Source organism: Pinus tabuliformis, chromosome 8 (assembly GCF_031772625.1).
Source record: "Pinus tabuliformis cultivar Carrire ecotype Pingquan chromosome 8, CPIR1, whole genome shotgun sequence".
Taxonomy (NCBI): domain Eukaryota; kingdom Viridiplantae; phylum Streptophyta; class Pinopsida; order Pinales; family Pinaceae; genus Pinus; species Pinus tabuliformis.
The window spans coordinates 2,036,993,604-2,037,010,172 of record NC_142294.1 but is presented as its reverse complement, the minus strand read 5'-3'; the positions used below and the strand labels follow the sequence as shown (position 1 = coordinate 2,037,010,172).

At 38.3% G+C, this 16,569-nt stretch overlaps 1 protein-coding gene and 1 pseudogene across 1 annotated transcript in view; both read right to left on the bottom strand.

The window, feature by feature from the left end:
* Positions 1–1,689: 1,689 nt before the first annotated feature.
* Positions 1,690–2,427, bottom strand: LOC149244619 (uncharacterized; annotated as a pseudogene).
* A 1,235-nt stretch (positions 2,428–3,662) lies between these two features.
* The window catches only part of FRO1 (NADH-ubiquinone oxidoreductase-like protein), a 115,061-nt gene continuing 102,154 nt past the window's right edge, over positions 3,663–16,569 (bottom strand). Inside the window, exon 5 of the mRNA XM_089374917.1 lies at positions 3,663–4,122. Coding sequence (XP_089231043.1) covers positions 4,066–4,122 — 57 coding nt within the window. The 3' untranslated portion in view covers positions 3,663–4,065. The remainder of the gene's footprint in view (positions 4,123–16,569) is intronic.

Below are 16,569 nucleotides of genomic sequence, written 5' to 3'. Positions count from 1 at the left end.
TTAATGTAAGCACTGGGCAATTTAGACAATAAAACACCCAATGACAATTCCAGCTAAAAGTCGTTGTTTTGTAAAGCTAATGTAAATCATTGTATTGAATACTTGATTCTTTTCCCGCAAGAAAAGTCGTAATTTTATTAATGAAAACAAAATTACATGTTGTATATGCTAAGTCGCATTTCATCTGCAAGTCAAATGACCTCAGATCAGGGGTCCAATAAAAGAAGTTTAAAGTACATATGGGGAGAAAAACATGTTTTCCTCCCCTTTTCTTCTCGACCTTGTGCCACTCCCCTTGAGACGGCATCATGGCTACAAGTTGAAGTGGATTTTCAGCACCTAGTCGGGGATTTTCCTTGTCAGAATCAGAGGTGTCTGATGTGTGTAGTCTTTTGGTTCCACTGTTTTCCATTGTATCTGGCATCTTTTCCGGTTGTGATTCAATAGGTCCTTGTGGAGATGTCTCCTGGATTTCTGCTTCTTTGTCTGTTTGATTGTTCTCATTTGGTATGGGCTCTTCCACATCAAACTCCTCCTCTTCAGGATCTAGTGGGGGAAATTGCCAACCCTTGTGTTGTTTCCCTGTTTTCTTCTTTCTTCGAATATCTTTTTTGTCTTTAGGACATGTATTTTGTAGATGTCATGTTTGTCGGCATATTCTGCACCTGAATGTTGTGTTTTCACAGTCTAGTGTCTGTGTCTAGCTTTGTTGATTATGCTTCAGCTATATGCGGTCTGGTAAGCCTTTCCTAAGATTTACTTCCACACATATGCATGCAAATGTAAAAGTTCTTTCCTCCACTCTTTGTGTGTCCATTTTAATATATCTACCAATGGTGTTGCCTATACTAGCAAGGACCTATTGGTCCGAAAAGTGCAATGGGAGGTTGTGTAGACAAACCCAAACTGGCATCCTGGAAACAACCATAGTATTGGCATCGAATTCCGAAAACCATGGTCTGATGAAAAGGCCTATAGATCCCCAAAACCATGGTCCCTCCTGTAGCACAATGTCTCTTATCTCTATTGAATGGAATTTGACAATGAAAAACCCCTTGGAACAGAGGTGGATCTCATAGTGTAGAGTCCAATTTGTGAATATTCAATGGAAGAGTTCAAAAGGTTTTGGCTAGAACAGTGGAATCGACCAATGATGGCTTGTGATTCAAAATTATTACATGCCTCATCGGTTTCTGGTATATATATTTTTAGTTTTTGTATATAATTCAGTTGCTCCACATATGGACTGGGTTTTGTTCCAGCTTTGCTTTGGGACCATTGTAGGAGTTTTTCCCCCTTGTAAGATGTTCTTGAAGGATATTCCTCCATTTTTGTGCTTATGTTGTGGATCTCTATTGTTTTTTGTTTTTGTGCTTGTCCCACTGCCTCCTTCTGTTTGTTTTGTTGAACTGAAAGTCGTTGCACCACCTCGCAGCGTCAGGTTGAGTGTTATAGTAGATTCTGCCATAATGTTGTAGTCCAAAATGGATCTGGAATACTATAGGGTTCCGCCCCCATATAACAGATGTTGTAGTCCTACTAGGTAGCCAATCTGTTGGGCGATGATATTCTTCAGGTTCATAACACAGCCTGTTGCAAAGACCCAAATCAAGTAAGACTTCCCGAAGGGGTTTTAATAAAAATTTGAAAGCAATTAAAAGCTACCCAGGAAGGAGGTTATGTGGTCCTCTAGTTCATGCAGGACCGTGCAGCTTCAATGTCTCCATAAAGTATTGTAGTCCGTGGGAACCCCTCCAGCGTCTTGACGGCCTTGACAAGACTTCCGAGAGTTTTGATCGACCCTCGTGAGGAGGTGAACACATCTTCGATTCCAGCGAACTACAGAACCTTCTTAGGCACGCGAGTAGCCACAATCTCGGCACCTCTGGGGGCGGGAACCATTCTAACTGTTCCGGGGCCACATTTACCAGTGACCTTGACAAGTACGGTGTGGGGTTTCCCGATCTTGTTTCCCCAATAACCCCTCCTCATGGGAATAACCAAAAGCTTGGCCAAAATAATGGCTCCACAGATGACTGTGGCCACCTCTTTGATGCACTTTACGCCGAGCCCACTATGGCCATTGTCGTCACCCACGACAACGAAGGCATTGAATCGAGTCCTCTACCCAACCCTTGTTTGCTTTTGTCTAGATATGATCTTCCTAACCTCCTCATTCAACTGGGGACCCAACATGGTCTCTGCGATCTGGTGCTCCTCAACGGCCAATGAGAAGAGATAGATTTGCTCGAGGGAACGAATTTTTCCTTCTTTTACCAGGTGGCTGAGCTTTGTCATGGGTACCCACTTTCCTTCTTCATCTCTTCGGGGTCTTCGGTGTCCACTGTGACTATCCCTGCGGCCTCTGTCGCCTCCGCCTCTGCCTCGACCAAACCCGTGCCCAAATCCCCCTTCTCTTTCCGCCATTGCTTTGCTAGGGTTTCTCGGCTCTGTTTCTACTTTTGGCACAATAATCCGCCTGAAGTTTAACTTGTCCAAAGACCTTAAAGAATAAGTTCCACCATAACACAGATCTAGATCATAAGATGATATCGTATTGAATACTTGATATTGTCACTCTATACAAAATAATAATAATAATAATAAATAAAGTGGTAAAGGCACTAAGAAGGTATAGAGTTCTAATAAATAATAGATATTACAATAAAACAACAATAATCATAATCTAATTTAAGGATACATCTTAAATGCAAACTTGAAATATGAAACCCAAGACATACACCAAATGCAAAATGGAAATGAGACCCTTTTATTGGCAGGACAAAGGCACACAACAAATTCAATGGTGTACATACCCTACTCATCAATCCAAATGCCTACATGCAAGAAGGAAGGGAAGGACCAATGCATTGGTTACAATGAAACAGCAGAAGTTGACTTACTAGTTTTGGACCAACAATAAAACTGTGACCCTGAAAATATTAGATAATTAACCTTTCCAACATATACTGCTAAGCAGATAAAACTTTTTGTTAAACAGTTTGGAATTGAAATATCATGAACAAGATATATAAAAAGAACCTAAAAGGTCATCTAGAAGCAGTGTTCAAATCAGTGGGTGATATAGCTTAAGGCAATAAAAAGGTTATAGATTAAAAAAAATTGTCAAAAGAGAGACCAGCCGCACTACGCAAATTAGCCACAAAAGGCTTTGATCTACGTTGTTGAAGTTAAGGCGTTGTATCTGTCATAATGTTTTTAAATTCCCTTAATTAATGTCTGATATCGATTAATACTGATAATCAGTAATAATTCTTACCGCCAGAAACTATAATAGAGTTTCAAAAATTCTACATACATGGGGATAGGCATACGTTCTCTAGAGACGTTAGTGAAAAACTGCCAAAAGCATTTAAAGGTTTTCATTTTTAATAAGTATTCTGAAACTCCATACACAACAACTTAATCAAATTTCTGATCCTTTTTTTTCACTTGTTTAAATCAGAAGTCGTAGTTTTTCCTAGTCTTAATCCATTGCCCCTGTCAACACGCCTCTGTTTCTCCAGTCTTAAATCACAAAGCTAACACTTTGATCTACCTAAGTTGGAAAAACTGTTTGTATCATGGGTGATCAACTACTTACTATGAAACTTACCATGATTTAATAAATGGATTTTATAAACTTGATGTGCATCAATTCATGGAATAAAGCACATTTTATTTAGTAGTATAAAGTTTGAATCTCCTCAGTATTTAATACACTTATTCATAGTAAATGCTCAATCTGCCAATCACTTTAGACCGGAGTCATTTGTCACATAGTCTGAAACATCTTCAAATATGATCTTCTATAGCATGGAATAATGACAACATAGTCTGAACCTTTCAAATGGGATCCTTCTATGTCATGGACTAGCAATGACAACATGTAGCTGAAGAATGAAGACCAAGTATCAGGAAATCAAAGTTCTCTTAGTGCGAAACTGCCTACACCTTTAGATCCTCACTAAAAACCACAATGTGTATTGTGCTACTGAAGATTCATCAACTTCAGACACTCGTTAAAAAATCTAGTCATTCACTTTTTCCTCTGGAAAGGTATCATTAATCCTCGGAAACTGGAGGACCCTTCCATTTAAAATTATCCGCATATGCTTTAGGCTGCAACGAGAAGAAACAGATCAAGTTTGTCATTAATTGTTATGATAACAGTTCCGTATAAAGAAACATAATAAATATGGACAATCTACATAGTCAAGTTCTTGCTCTGAAAACATTCATTGTTGATTACACAAACCCACATTGCATTATTGAACATATCCAACCATTTAAAATGCCTTCAATGTTAAATTTACCTATTACATGAGAAGAAAACAGACAACAAACATAATATTTCATGTTTGAAAAGCAGGTTCTCATATGAATCACACTGTACCATTCAACATATAGAAACATTTAAGATAGCTTGAATGTTAAATTTGCCTCAATCTCTTGAATGAAGAGATTGGTCCAAAATCCTGGGTGCTTGTGGGTTTTCACTGTGGCCCGAATACCGCAGAGTTGTTATTACAAGTTCTTTTGGACTGTCACTTAAAGGAGCATAGTTGCCAGACTCACCAACGTCACAATGGAGTCACGAGTCTGACTAGGCTCAGATCCAAATCCGGGCCCTGAGCCAAGCCAGATTGGGCTCAAGGTCTGTCTCAGTCAAATTCAGGTTCGATTCCTGAGTCAAACTCATGTCTAAGAAGACTATAGGAAGTCAACTAACAAGACCAACAAGTTGATTCGATTTGCCCGCAAAAGATATACAACCAAACGAAAAAGCAGTCATTCCATCATTCACAGCAAATTTCCCGAAGATTTCCCTCCAGACAGAACCAACACCCTTCTGACACATGTGAACCCAACTAGGATGCACCAACAGCAGCTATTGCAAGGCATTTTCTTGATTTTACCATTGTTCTCAACCAAGAGGCTAGAATAGAAAACCAACCAAAGTTAGTGCAATATTTTTCCAACGTTTAGGGCTCATGCAATCAGACTAGAACCAAAGCTATCAAAACCAATGGACCGAACAGATCCACAATGCAGACACGGCTAATCCAAACCGACCTCTAAAGTTATCAAAACCAGTGGATTGAACCAATCACAGTGCACACATAGCTGACCTCGAACCGGCCTATAAAGTGGTTTCGCGATTTTTTTCTTTATGCCGATCAAATCGTGATTTTTATACGAAAACATCGCGGTATTTTTTTTGCCGACGCGATTTTATGAAAAAATCGCGATAAAAACGAAAAAATCATGATAAAAACTTAAAAAATCGACGGGCATCACGACAGCATAGTTTTATAATGTTTTTTTGGGTTTTTTCATGCAATTTTTTTTTAAAGAAACAAATAATTTTTGAGTGGGGCAGCTTAATGATCAAGTCTAGGCCCTAGTATGGATATGCTATTCATGGTAATGTTAAAAATTTAAGTAAAAGGAGTTTCTCCTTTTACTTTAAGAATTTAACATTACCATGAAATGACTCAAAATGTTTGAGAGTGGTTCCAACCTCATTGGATTTCATATGGAGAAAGTAGAATTTTAGATTTCATTTAAAATCCAGCAGACTTATCAGTTTTTCAGGATTTCAGGATTGGGAGATTGTAATGTTTCCAGGTGACACCACCTGCCCGGGCTACCCCTGCCACCAATAGAGGACGTGGTCTACCTCCTATAGCTCCTACTTCTAGTTCTTCAGCTTCTAGAGCACATCAAACTCCACTGCCATCTCCACCAGCACAGACACCAGCGTCTACATCTAAAGGGAAAGGGAAAGCTGTGCCATTTTCTCACAAGAGGGGCAGAGGAAATCAATAGGATTAGACTTTCATTTTATTGTATATGACATTATGACATGATGAGATACATTATCATATTTTTTGTTGATATTTTGAGGCTGAGTTGGGACTCAGGAGTCAGGACTTACTATTCAGGACATGATTCAATGTTATGTGTGCTTTAGCGCTAGAAATGATATTAAACATCTTATATATTAGTTTTTTTATCATATTTATGTGTCAATGTATTTATTTTATGTTGTAGATGGTTTAGATATTAAAAAAAAATTCTTCTTTTACTTTAAGAATTTAACATTACCATGAAATGACTCAAAATGTTTGAGAGTGGTTCCAACCTCATTGGATTTCATATGGAGAAAGTAGAATTTTAGATTTCATTTAAAATCCAGCAGACTTATCAGTTTTTCAGGATTTCAGGATTGGGAGATTGTAATGTTTCCAGGTGACACCACCTGCCCGGGCTACCCCTGCCACCAATAGAGGACGTGGTCTACCTCCTATAGCTCCTACTTCTAGTTCTTCAGCTTCTAGAGCACATCCGACTCCATTGCCATCTCCACCAGCACAGGCACCAGCATCTACATCTAGAGGGAAAGGGAAAGCTGTGGCATTTTCTCACAAGAGGGGCAGAGGAAATCAATAGGATTAGACTTTCATTTTATTGTATATGACATTATGACATGATGAGATACATTATCATATTTTTTGTTGATATTTTGAGGCTGAGTTGGGACTCAGGAGTCAGGACTTACTATTCAGGACATGATTCAATGTTATGTGTGCTTTAGCGCTAAAAATGATATTAAACATCTTATATATTAGTTTTTTTATCATATTTATGTGTCAATGTATTTATTTTATGTTGTAGATGGTTTAGATATTGAAAAAATAAAAAAAAATTACAATTTTTTCCCGATTTTTTCCCGATTTTTTCCGATTTTTTCCCGATTTTTCCGATTTTTTCCGATTTGTTCCCCGCACCGATTTAATCCCGATCGCGATTTTCACAACATTGGTTTATAGGCCTGTTGGGGACAGAACCAGCTGAACCAACCAGTTTAGAACAGTCGCATTCTAAGCCAGTCCCCAACCATGGACCCACCTGCACACCATTTCGGTGAAAAAACATGAAATTAAAGGGGAAAAATAAAATACCATCTCCTTCATTTTTCCTTTCCTATCCTTCAACGTTACCATCTATACTTTCATGATGTTTGAAAGTAGCTCCAACCTCATTGGACTTCATGCAAAGTATTCATGTCCCATCAGAATCCAGCGGATTTGATAGTTTTCAAAATTTCAACACTAATGGGATTGAAGCATTTCAGGACTGGATTCTATCATGGATGAAGGCATGGATTGACATTTAATCACAAGCACCAAGCCCCAATGGTGTTGACTGTTAAACTCATCTGTCAAGACCTTAGTAAAAATGTACCCTTCACTCAAGTCAAAATCACTGATTAAAGATATTTCTGCATTTATTTTAATGCTTGAATTAGCCAATTTCATCAACATTGGAGGATGTTGACATGAGTAACAACATGGTGGATGGGACTTGGATTCACAAGTAAAACAAAGCACTTGCACGGATGTTCCCAAAGGATTGAGGCACATGGAAAGAGGAAGATGCAGATGGTGCTATTAATGATAACAATTCCAGTATAGAGGAAAATTTTGATGGTACGCAGTTATTTGAGGAGCATGATGATTTCTGGACTCTGAGGAAATTGAGGGCCTCGATATTTATATATATAAATATCACTCTGCCATTTCACACTATTCACCCTTACATGTTCCATACATGAGTGAACCTTGCATATTTGGTGTCTAGCCCTTCGGACTTGCATTGATGTACATCTATGTTGCATGCAGACCCATCCCCCTGAAAAAAACCGCATACCCTGTGTTCCAATGTTTCAGGACAACTTGGGGACCTTAGGAAACATCCTCAAACTGCTGGGGACCACACTGGGGACTCGGGGACTTGCTGACTGTCTCCAAGATGTTCCAAGCAGATTTCAGGGATACGATTGGACAATGTGATCATTTTTCCCATCTACTATTTTTGTATTGCACTGAGTCTAAATCTATTATACAAGTTGCAGCTCAAAACATGGGTTTCATATGATGAGTTTCAATTTGTGTTTCTGGTGATTTAAATATTATATTTTCCACAACATCAAAACAAGCAAAACCTCCATGTCAAGAAAACAGGAAACACAACAGTTCAGAGGACTGATCCTTATGTTATTGCTCTTGTTCTTCTAATTTATCAGGTCATCTCAGCTTTTAAATATTGTACATGAGTTTCCAGGAATCATCCAAGTCCTTCCACCATCCCAACCTCAAACATTGTAAAAATAATTCAATAGTAGTGACTTGGATAGGGTGCTAAATGTTTAAATAAGTTCCTATTCAATCACCTTCCTAATCTGAAATATGAAATAATCTTTTTACAAAACCAAAGTGTTTTATAGTTGTAAAAATCTGCAAAACCTATAGAGAAGGGAATAACTTTTATGTTCTAACATAATCATCATTAACAAAAAATACAAGGAACAGAAGCTGATATAGGGACAGTTCTCTGTCTCATGAACCCTTCATGGACCTTATTAAAAATTAAAAATATTTAGACTTAAATTTCCTAAAGCTAAACCACATTTGCTGATGTCTAGTGGCCAATAATGGAATGTCACTCAACCCAATGCCATTAGTGTTTTGTTTGTTAAAAAGGCCACTTTAGTATGGTATGGGCCTAATGACTTATTTAGTGAGATGAGTATTTAGTTGGGGGTTTACTAGGGATTTTTCCTTTTCCACTCACTTATGTGTCTATATCATTTTATCAATACAAATCAACCAATTTTTTTGGTGTGTCAATTGCTCGGAATCATCAGGTACAGTCCACTCATGGCTGTGCAAATGGCCCCTGTTAATGTTGTCCAATAATTATATATAAAGAAATTACCTGTTAAAGAAACAATTGTATGTTAACTTTATATTATAGACAGACCAATTTTTTCTGATCAAATTGGTAGCTCTGTACCTTACATTTTACATTACATATTACATTTTGTATTTTGCATTTTGCATTTTTTTGTAAGTATTAAAGATTCTATTGATCAATCAGAAATGAAATACATTATATACAATCATGGTTCTTTCTCTGGCAGTGTGTCATACACTGACATGAGCATAGCTGAGATGTATGAGACTGAGAATAGTAAAGGAGACATAGAGGGGCAGAAAAAACAATTACAAAAGAGAATCACCCAATTGGGGGCAGGTCCCTGGAGCGACCATTCTTTCCTTTCTTTAACGAAACCTTGACCCAACCTTCTGAAGGCGGGTTTACCAATGCGATCTGAAGATTATCCTCGTAGGCTGAAGGAGAATCCTTGTCAGAGTCTGAAGAAGACGACTCATGAGCTTGCCTCAATGTGCGAGAAGAAGTGTTATTACTTACCATCTTTGTGCTAATGTTGTCCATTTTCCAGTTCTGTTGTAGCAGTGGCCACATTTGGTTGCCGAGCCGCAACCAGTTCATATCAGAGCTCACCCAATTTTACTCTCATCAAGTCTCCATTCTCAATTTCTTTTGAAAACAAAAATATTGTCAAGGATTATATCCCAAGGTTACGTTACTAAGGAAGAGTTGGATGAAGCTTTTGTGAAGTTCATAGATCTGAAATGAAGCAATTTCTGCAGGGTAAAGTTGTCATATGCCTTGAATCCTCATAGCACGACCTAATCATTCAATGTCAAAAGGGAAAAAAGGGTCACATGTCTCTGGGATCAATGGCACCACAGAACTCTCACAGGCCCACTTACAATCTCTAGATGAGCATGCATACTGCAATAGAACTTTGCCAGTGAAGTCAAAGTGCACACCTGGTTACGCAAGATTAAGCTCATGTTCAAGGTGTACCACATGAACAACCAATAGGATAAATTGAAAGTGCCGCTCCAGCATCTAGATAGGGTAGCTCATCTTTCGAGAGAAGATGGATTGCTAAAAAGCCTAGATGGAATTTAGTGATTTTGTAGATGCATTAACTCAAAAAACAGATCACCATGTAACTCATGCATTCTTTTAGAGGGCCATCTAAATTGAGGAAATTACCAAGTTCCAAGTTATCTAGTCCATGGCTAAGCTTCCCCTAGATCAAGTGCAAGATATTTTCCAATCTGCAATCAAAGCTCCAGTCTGAGGTAAAAATGTTTGAACCCGACACTTACCAAAAATCCATTTTCATTGCCAGATGATTTACATTGAGGCTATTAAAGGAAATATACTTTACGGGAAATATAATTTAAATAGTATACCGCATATGATAGCAGGGCCAAGGAAGAGGAAAAGCTTGAGTCTTGACATGTTCAAACCCTTACCCATCAGCCTCACAAAAGTCCTAACCCCTCCCACTTCAAACTCCTATCATAAATTATCATAAATGCTCTAAATGTAGGAACACAATGATACTGAGAGGGGCGGTGAATCAATATCACGCCAATTATTAATTTCTTGAACAACGGTCACATAGAAGTATCAATCAACAATATATGAACACAAAGATTTTCTTCAAAACTTTTCTTTAATAATTTCAATTTGATACAATGTCACTGAAAGAACACCAATCCTCTGTAGGCACCAACTGAGATATTAATCATTTTGCACAGCTCAGACTTCCCTTTCTTCATCTGCCTCCAAGCACTCAACTTTGAAGATGCTTTAACAATTTATATTTGTGACTCGCTAATGATTTTCATTCTTTGGCTCTTCTTGTTTTCTTCTCCAAACCTTGGTGGAATTTTCTCTATCCCTAGTAGGAAAATTTTCTTCCTTGTTTTGCTTAGGAGACCACTTCATGTTGCTTCTACAGTCGTGTTATATGTCCAAAATTGTGACATTGGTAGCATCCTGTATTGTACTTGAATAATGGAGCAAATGAATTATGATTTATACGGTTGCAGCCAATAGGGCCTCTGGTTTGATAGCTTGCAAACTGGTTTCTAGAAGTCTAATAAGTGCTTCTATTGCTTGCATAATCATTCCTAGTATGAGCTCTACAATCTCTCGCCTTATGCCCGAAATTTGTACATGAAAAACAATGAACAAGGAATATGGTTTGATACCTAGAGCTTGATGTTCTTCTGAAGTTATTTTGTTTTGGCGGGGGCTCAAACATTTGTTATCCTTGCTGCTGCTTGCCATGTGTATGGGCTCCTTGATGTTAAATTATGGTATGTTCTATGCTTAGAGCAGTTTACTTCTTTTCTTCTTATTAGCCACATATTAGCAATCACATATACATTAAGTAAAGTGCAGATAGAACATTAAACAACCAACCGAAAACAAGCCAAGACGAGACACAAGATGTGGCGGCTAGCCAGGGACAAGCCCCAGTGCGGGGAAACCTTTTGATCAAATCTTCTTTTATCTTCAATAGTTCAGCAGAGAGAAATAGTAAAAAAACAGAATTCTGTAATTTTATATCAGCAGCAGCAAACTCTAGATCAGCAAAGTCAAACTTGGTCAAACGAGTTGAAATTGACCTCCAATATGCTTGGTCGATTTCCGGTCAACTAGCCCTTGAACAGCCACAAAAACACAGTCAAACTACTGTTGACTGAAGTCAACCTGCTGCCCAAAACAAGGGCAGTCAACGCTGGTCAAACCTTTGGACAAGTTGCCTCGATTTTTGTGCCAAAATCTGTGGCCTACTTAGGAGAGGCAGCCACACCAAAACCGCACCCTTGATGAGTCAATGTTTGGTCAACGCAGATCAAAGAGACCTTCAGCAGCTTCTGCGTCCTCCTTTTAGCATCCTCCTTGCCCTAATGCATCCTCCTTCTTCCCACATGTGAGCTGCTCCTTGTATAACCCAAAGTTAAGGAGAGGGGGAAGAATGAGTGAGATGAGATGATGAGAAAATGAACAACCTCTCTTGTATTTATATGATTCACTAGGCATGTGTGCCACACATTTAACTGCTAACCGACCTTGACAATTTGTCAAGTAAATACAAATAAATTCATATCTCCATAAATACTTGTCGAAATCGGATGATCTTTAAATCAATCCTACACCTCTGGACTAGAGGAATCATGAAAAATATCAGCTGCCATAAATGAGGTGACCCACATGGAGTTTGGCCCTAGTTGCCAATTTTAACACTTGAGAACATCAGCATAGCTTCTTGGTGTAGAAGGTCTTCCAAACTCTTCGTAATTCTTTCCTTGCTTTCGATGAGATTGGAGCTTTGAAAAATATTAACAATTTACCATAGCCTTCAGCCTTTTCTTCTATTTTATTTTCTGGTGACTTGGGGCTTGCATCTTTATTGCATGAGGTCTCACCTACATAATCAAGACCTGTCTTATCATATGGTGATCTTTGTCTGCTGAGAATAACATCCAACATTTGAGAATTTTTCAAGTTCTTGTTGAGCTTATCTACTTCATTCCTTAATGAGACAATTTTTGCTTCAAGCTTCTCATGATTTTCTTCTTTTTCCTTTGGCTAAATTTTCATCACTTTTTCTCCTCTCTTTGCTTCTTCTAACAGAACTTTCTAGGGGATGACTTCTTCAAGATTTTGCTCTGGCTTTGTTACGAACAAAGTTCGTACTTAAGTCAAATACTCCAAAAGGCTTAGCATATGTAAATCTCCACTGAGGATACAAGAATATATATATTAAAATGTATGAAAGAGAATATGATGTTACAAATGAGAGTGAGGGTCTGCTTATATACCCTAGGCAGGTGCCTCTTCATGGAAGGTCATGTCCCATTTAGACATGCCTCTTCAGTGCTAATTAGTAATTACTAATTAACTAATCATTATTTATATTTATATTATTTATATATATTTTATTTATAACATTGCCTTCCTCCTCAAAAAGCTTTGTCCTCAAAGCTTACTGATGAAAAGGCTGGACCTCTTTTTCTGTTTGGAATGTCTTCTTGTCTCGAAACTGTCATCTTTGAAACAAAACGATATGATCCTCTAAGTGATCAACAAAATTGTCGCACTGAGAATGGATCTAACCATCCTAAATTAATCTTTTGTGGAATGGTGTGGTTACTGGATACTTCATGCGAATTTTTATCACAAGACTAAATTGCACTGACATTAGTAATCTTCGAAACATAAGTTTGTTGCTTATGTTCAGAGTGATACGGATTTGTAGATTGATTGAGACGTTTGTTCTTGTGATTCGGATGTAGATAAGGAGTTCTTTTGGTTTGTCTTTCCCCTATCATGTGTGTGGCAATATTCTGATTTACTTCAGGTAACAATGTTTTGAGTTGGTTATAGAACCTTCACTCAGGATGAAGGAACCTAGGGTTTCCATCCAACGTGAACCTAAAATAATGTCACCTTGATTGCTCCATAGTTTTCGAACTGAGAATTGTGATATGAATGTATAATCTCCAATATTTAATTGTAAATTAGTTATTTCATATTTTTCGTTGTCATAATAGTCTAATTTTTCAATTATATTTGACTCGGGAATCACTAATTGGTTTGTGATTTTAAATTTTATGTAATTTTTATCTTCGACTGGCGAGACAGCAATAGTAACATCTTTTCCCGCAATAGACCCTTTAATTCTGAATAGCACTGAGGCATAATTATATGAAGTTTCTAGGAATCTTTCTATTGTTATTTCCGAATCAAACTCCATTTTGTTCGACCTTAAAGTTTTAGAAGTACCCCTTTCTAATCTTTACAATAAAATATTACTCCTCTTCTCTTTTATTTTCTTTTTTAAAATAACCTTTTGAAATTTATTATTCCTTCAAAACCCCCTTTTTTATCTTTGACTTAAAATCAAAACTTCCTTATTATAGTTCCTTCTTTTTAATATTTTTTTTAATATATATATATATATAGTTGTGACTTAATAAATCCTTAATTGTATATTCACGACTTCTCATTTGGTTGTGACTTTTGAGTTTTTTTCCTTTTTTGTTTAATTTATTGATATACCCTCACGTCAACTACTGGATAATGAAAGAGTTTAGTTCTCCCTCTCGCACCGTTTTGAGCTGCACAAAAGAAACAAACAAAAAAAAAAAAAAAAAAACTCAATTCCTTTACGACTTGGCCTGGTAGTGGTGGCAACCAGAGAGATACGATTTTCCTATTTTTTTCTTTTACTTGATTTTTATAGCTAATGCACTGTTTCGAGTTGTAGTGTCTGCAAATCCCTACTACTAAGTTTGAATGAGCACCTTTTCTCAATGGTCCTGATCAGTACACAACTTGACTTTGGGTTTTTTTCCCACAACAATTATAATCACAGAACAATCGATTCTTGTTTTAGTTACTGGTATGGCAGAAACTGGGGAATGAGGCGTTGATTTGTGGCAGCTTTAACAGGACCGCAATTTGATGCAGGCAGGGCGAACACAAGTTCATCGATGGAAGTGAATTTGCGGTCGTCGTAGGTATGCAAGACGAACGGAAGGAGTGGCAGCTTGTGCGACTACAGACAACGTTGTAGCAGTTGTAATTTTTAATTGGGTTTTTTTTAAATGTCAATTCTATAGATGTATAGATTAATAAGTGGCGTTAGGGACTCACTGAAATGAAAAAAAGCAATGAGTGTTAATTTTAGGTATGTTTTATGCTAAGAGCAAATTTATTTCAATTTTCCATATTAGCTCAATATCAATTCCAAATTAGCAATAACATTTAGCATGATAGTAAAATGCAAATAGAACATAAACATAAATCGCAAAAACAAGTCAAGACAAGAGAACACGAGGTGTGGCGCCAGCGAAGGGCAAACCCCAATGTGGGGAAACCCTTGATCAATTCTTCTTATGTTATTCAATAGCTCAGCAGAGAGAGATAGTACATATACATCAGAAGCCAACATTTTGACTTATCAAAATAAGAGCAGAGATCTTCTCTAAGAAGATGACACATGAGGTAGCTGATCTGAACTCAAGTGAAGGAACACTGCTTCAATTGATCCTCCAAGGTGATCCCATCACCATCTTGCACCCATCACAAAGTTGTTCTCATCACTGTGCTTCTCCCATCACTGCTATGATGCACTAATCATCACTGTGTTGCACTCATCATGTTGTACTATGTTGCACCACTGTCACTGTGCACTATGTTGCACCATTCATCATGTTGCACTAATCATTATGCTACACCCAAATACTGAGCCACTCATCATCGCCATTTTGTTGCATCCTTCATGTTGCTGCAATATATCACGTTGCTGCGCTCATTCATGCTTGTTGTAATATATTATCATTATGCTGCACATACAGCATCCAATATGCTGCAACCATTTACACTTACCAACCTTAGCTGCTTACTATGGCTTGCAGCATAGCAGAGCAACTGGGCTATGGTTGTAGATTTCTTCAACAGGTCTTTATGATGCAGCGTTCAAACTCGGTGAGAACCTCCTTTATTACTACATTAAGGTCATCTCTTAAGGCTTCTTATTAGGGCAGTGAAGAGCTTCTCCATGATAGTGTTAGGATTTTCCTCATAACTGTGCTAGGGCTTCTTCCTTGACTGCGATAGAGTCTAAGGCATCCTTCCATGACTGGGGCCATAGCTTTCTTGACAACGTTTAGGTCCTGTCTTCTTAGGCCTCTTTTATTAGCCCTCCTATTCACTGCAGCTAGGGTATAATATGACCCTCTTCAATTATGAATGTAGGGCAGCTTCTAATACAGAATAGGCCTAGCAGTTAGAGTGAATCTGGATTGCAACTAGGGCTCTCCTTAAGAATGTGTAATGTCTCCTTTATGTTGTAGATGACCCCCTTATTCATTGCGTCCTAGGGTACATAAACAGCTCTCCTTGTTGCGTTATAGAATCCCTTTTTGGACAGCGAAGGAGCCTCCCTAAGACTCCTTCATGACTGTGGTCCCTAAGTCTCCTTCATGACTGTAGTTAGGGTCTCCCTTTTGGACTACGGCTTAGCTGTGAATAAAGCTATTCTTCCTCTTCGGCTATAACCCAAACAAGATAGCGTATTAGACTTCTTCATAGGCTATTAGGGCTTCTCCATAGGGCAGCGTATTAGACTTCTTTGTGGTTGTTAGGGCTTCTCCATAGGGAAGCGTATTAGACTTCTATGTGGCTGAGATAAGGGATGTCCTCCATGACAGCGTAGAACCTTCTCCATCACAGCTTCTAGGGCATCTCCTATTAGGGCAGCGTATCACCTAGGGCACTCTCTCTAGATCTCATCTTCATCAAACCCAAAACAGAATGAAAAGAGATCACGAGAGCGTGTGTGTCCAAATGACTAACAAGACACCTCCTTTTATACTAAAACGTTGAGCACAAGTGGGGGCAATTGAGTTGTTGGCCGACCTTTACAAATTGTCCCATAACATAAATAAATTGATATCTCCATGAATACATGATGGAATCGGATGATCTTTAGATCAATCCTACACCTCTCGACGAGAGGAATCCATGAAAAATATCAGCGGCCATAAATAAGATGACCCACATGGAGTTTGGCCCTAATTACCAATTTTAACAACAAGGGACGGTTACAGTGGACCAGAGGCACAGACACAGAGTGGCTACGGCTGAGGGTGGAGCAGAGGCGCGGACACAAAGTGGCTATGACTGAGGGTGGAGCAGAGGCGTGGACATAGAGTGGCTACAACAGAGGGTTGGAAGGCTTCGAATGACAGTCTATCGCTCGCAGTGTCGCTGATCAGTTTGGTGGCATGTAGGACTGTGGTTGACGATGTGGCA